The 4,911-nt window shown below is 30.3% G+C and overlaps 1 protein-coding gene across 1 annotated transcript; it reads left to right on the forward strand.

Moving 5' to 3' along the window:
* Positions 1-537: 537 nt before the first annotated feature.
* Positions 538-4,707, forward strand: LOC145586209 (aquaporin NIP2-1-like). Its single transcript, XM_081642982.1, has 5 exons — positions 538-752; positions 883-1,107; positions 3,388-3,582; positions 3,735-3,796; positions 4,291-4,707. Exons 1-5 carry the CDS (start codon positions 651-653, stop codon positions 4,478-4,480), a joined length of 774 nt encoding a protein of 257 aa, XP_081499108.1. The 5' UTR covers positions 538-650; the 3' UTR covers positions 4,481-4,707.
* Positions 4,708-4,911: the final 204 nt, after the last annotated feature.

The following is a 4,911-nucleotide window of genomic DNA, read 5'->3' on the forward strand; positions in this document are numbered from 1 at the left end:
TAAACATGTATTGACTATATATCGAGATGTATGTAATTAACACGATCCCATAAGAATATTTTTGTTTTATATTTATTTAAAATTATTCTTCAAATTAAACTTTTTCACTCCTCAAATCAAAAAATCTAAATAAGTCAAACAAAAATGAAAGTGAGAGTTTTGTAGGATTTTTAATAGAGTAAATATTAATGCTTATGTTATTTTTGTATTGCAATATTGTGTCAAATTTTAATTTTATATTTTATTGGTAAAGAGAAGGATTCTAACCAGATCTTAATTCTCACGATTTTTCTGATCAAGTAATTGTGGTTCAGATCATTAGAAAGTAAGGGAAAAGGGTAAGGAATCCTCACCCTTAAAGTATTTCGAGTGGGGATTGCATTTCCAACCTTAAGATTGAAAGGTCCAATCTTTTCCTATCAAACTTAACTAGTCGTAATATTGTGTCCAATCGAACCAATATTAAAATGTGCCTTTTGGAATTACTACATAGTTTGAGTATTTATTGTGTCAACTTAAATTCCCTATAAATAGCATACTGTGGAGCACATAGACCTTCATTAACTCGTCCAATCTTTTTTCCCCTTTATTAAATAATTATCAACCAAATCTATAAATTCTAATTGTTTAAGTGCTCTTACTCTATAGAAATGGAATCAAATTCTTCAACTTCTTCAAGCAATGATCAGAATATGTATCATGCTTTCCTCTCTACATTTCATAAACATTATCCAAATGAATTTTTACGTAAGGTACGTATAATCCCCATTTTTTTCCGTTAAGTTTCCCATTTTTTCCTATACACGATCACCTTGTTTTTATGTCGTTTTTTGTTTTTCATTTTTTGTTAATCTTCTTACCATCGTTTGTATACAAAAATAGCTGTTAGCTGAAGTAATAGCAACATATATGTTGGTGTTTGTGGCATGCGGAGTGGCCTCCATAAGTGACACCAGTGAACATAAGATCACAAGGCTCGGTGCTTCCCTCGCCGGAGGAATGATTGTAACGGTTATGATATATGCAGTCGGCCATATTTCGGGTGCCCACATGAACCCGGCCATCACTATAGCGTTCGCTGCCACTAGGCATTTTCCTTGGAAGCAGGTATTGTTAGCTTTGTTATTTCTAAATCAACCGTGCTAAGCAGTAAAGTAGCTAGGTACTTACCTCCAGTAGTGATCATAAAAAATGTATATATATATGTACGTATCTAACTTAAAATTGTAACCAAATATAACATACTTCGTATTAATAAAGGGGTGATTGAGATGTAGTTGTATTACTATAATAAACATTAGTAAGCAGTTAAACACCCTTGTGTTGTCTGCTACTATAATAACTTATTTTACCGAACACACACATATCAATTATACTCATTGGTTGATGTGCAATATACCTGTTGGTAGCATCAATTTTGGATGTGTTATCATGTATCTCTATGTAAGAGCACCATTTCCAATTTGGAGCTGATCATGTATCTATGGTAACATTTTATTTTTCTCTCTTAATGAGTAGGATAAGATAGATCAATCCAAGTGCAACTCATGCACTGAAGGAAAAAAAAAAATGTAATTAAGGGATAGTTATTAGTTACATAAACATAGATGTATAATTACTTCAATTTAGACAATACCAAAAAAAATTTCCCGAGAAATAAAAATACATACATAACTTTATCAATCATACTAAAGAATTGGCTAATTTTATCTATAAAAGTTAACATAACAAGTAAGGTACTTCCAAGCGTATTTTTTGTATCAAGGGAGGATATATAATAATCATATACAGAGACTTCAATTAACTTAATTATGCAGTTAAGCGAGAGTATGTATAATTCCTCTGAATATTTTTCCATTTTCTAAAAAGCATTAAATGTTATGTTAGCTGAAAAATGTGTGGCAGTAAGACTTTGGTAATTTATGAGAAGATTGTAAGACGTGACATGAAAGTCAAAAGTGATATGAGCGAGTACCACAAGATAATGAAAATTATACTTTTAATTTGGTATCATGTAGTATACTTTTTCCGTTTCATTATAGTTGCAACACTTCTCTAAAATGCAAATGTTACAATAGTTGCAACACACTATAAAAGGAAGGTTTTTATGGTGAAAATTATACTATTACCTTTATTTAAAGCACATGACCCACTTGATTATACTCCTAACAACCTCTTAACCTCATTTTAAGTGTATTATATCATGTGAGATCCACTTTTCTTAAATACCGTGATAAAGTGTGTGTTGCAACTATTAAGAAATGGAGGAAGTATGGTTTAGTGGTAAGAATTGTATAACACAACCAAACGGGTGCTCTAACTTTAAGGACACTTTGGTGAATATTATTCCCTTACCCCTCCCATCACTAATAAGAGGTTTTGCCCACTAATTCAAGTTAGATTAACTTGTGTGAGATTCAGATTCAATATAAGGCTTTCTCCTAGCCTATCTAAAAAAATATTGTATTGAATGTATGGAACGAAAGTGATAGCTAAGCTAAATTCATGGTAGATATCATGAGTTATAATTAAAGGTGAGTATATCGATTATGTGTGATACTACAAGCATGAAGACATGTCCAATTTTACGTAATAAATTGTTATCCCAAAAGTAGGTGAATCTATTTATATAGGTTATGATGTACTTCGTATGTTTGATTTTCGGACACGATATACACGAATTTATTGGCAACAAATTCTGATTGTGACAATTTTGAATAAATGTTATCACTCTAAACTTGTTCATACTAATTATAATAAAAATTGAATACATAAATCTAGATTAAGTTTGAGAAAATTCTCCAAGTTAATTAGCTTTACAAACAATAAGCTTTTAGGCTTGTTTGACATTGTTTTTTGTTTTTAGTTTTCTGTTTTTTTGAAAACTAAAAATCAAAAACAGGAAACAAGAAACAAGAAAAATGTGTTTCCACTTTTCCGTTGTCAGTTTTCAAAATTATCATGCTTTTAATACGTTTAAATAATTTTTAATTCATTATGTGACATATATCTTATGATTTTAAAAAACAAAAAACCAAAAAACAGAAAACCACAGTGATGCCAAACAAATCCTTAAGCTTTTATTTTTGGTTTTATATGGATTTAATTAGTAATCTTTCATAAAGTCTTGAGTCATGTCTCTATTTTTCTTAAAATTCAAACAACATTCGTAATTTTTAACTCATTTTATTGCATTGTAACTTTTTTTTTTTTTTTATGATTTATAAAGTTGTAATTAGATGAACTCCGGTAATCTGGTTTATGTATTATTTATTTTTTCCCTTTGGACACAAATGAAAATAAGATGAACATATAATACGAGTAACATGTAAAGTCGAAAAGGAATGTAACTGACTAATTGCAATATATACGTGTGTACATGTACAGGTTCCTGCATATGCATTAGCACACATAACAGGAGCAATATCAGCAGCATTTACATTGAAATTCTTGTTACACCCAATAAAACTACTAGGAGTTACCACTCCTTCTGGAACAACTCCTCAAGCTTTGATAATGGAGATTGTTGTTACTTTTTGTATGATGTTCGTCATTTCAGCCGTTGCAACTGACTCCAAATCTGTATGTTTTCTTTTTCTATTCTTCAATCATTCTATTTTATGATAATCTAATCAGTTAAAAACACCAAATGAATTTTTTTTTTTTTTTTTTTTTTTTTTTTTCATTACAAAATTTGAGACTAACCCTTTTTTGTTATTATTGTTTCTTTTAAGGTGGGGGAATTAGCTGGAATTGCTGTTGGTTCTGCAGTTTGCATTGGTTCAATGTTAGCAGGGTAAGCTACTCTTTTACTACCCTTATTTTATATTATATGTTTTTTTAGTGTTTAGAGAGCCATAAGGGCGGGGTGAAAATCGATCACAGGATCTCTTGGTACTGAGAAGGAAGCTTTAACTACTTGATCTATCCCTCACTCTCGTTTTATATTTTATGTGTAATAAAGATTTGGACGTTTTGTGAAAAACTAACTTATAAATTTCAGTTTTTGTGAAAAATTACTTTATTAAAAAATATGTTGTAAGAAACTACCTTGTAAAAATTAATGTTGTACGAAACTACCTTATAAAACATTAAATGTTGTCAGAAGGTACCTTTTGCCAAATTAGTGCATTGAATAAGGGAAATTTAATGAGTCAAATATATGTTGCACATAATGTGTAGCATCCGCTTTTAGTAAATGTTGCACATAATATGAAACGGTGATTTAAATTAAAAACTTTTTTACAGTGAGGATTTCATACTAATTAGTGGCTTATTTTATATCAACAGGCCTATATCTGGAGGATCAATGAACCCGGTTAGAACCATAGGACCAGCATTAGCCAGTGGATGTTACAAAGATCTATGGGTGTATGTGGTTGGGCCACTAATTGGGACATTAGCAGGAGCATGGTCATATGAGTTTATTAGGGTTGATGAGAAACAAGTTCATTCAATCTCTAGTAGGTCTTTTGTTTAAATTATTATTTTGGGGGAGAGTTCTTTTATAATTTCTCCTTATTAGTAATACAGGATAAGTTTTATTTTACATCCGAGTGTTCATATGTGCATAGCATATAAAATTTTAAATGTACAATTTTGAATGTTAGTATATAATGGACAATGTGCCTCTTAAATACGAAGTGGTATACTACATTATATTATACGTGTTTATGTGTTATTTGGTTTGATATTTATTTGTTCAAACTAAGAGTGAGGGATATCTCAAGTGGTTCGAGCTTTCCTCCCGATTTCAGGAGATTCTGAGATCAATTCTCACCCTTGCTCGTGTGGCTCACTAAACACCATAAAAAAAAAATAAAAAAAAAAATTATTTATTTGTTCAAACTAATTACCCATAATTATTTTTGTTGAAAAACCTAAAAAAAAAAACTATATGAATTTAATAGG

This window comes from Chenopodium album, chromosome 16 (assembly GCF_948465745.1).
Source record: "Chenopodium album chromosome 16, dcCheAlbu1.1, whole genome shotgun sequence".
NCBI classification, from domain to species: Eukaryota; Viridiplantae; Streptophyta; class Magnoliopsida; order Caryophyllales; family Amaranthaceae; genus Chenopodium; species Chenopodium album.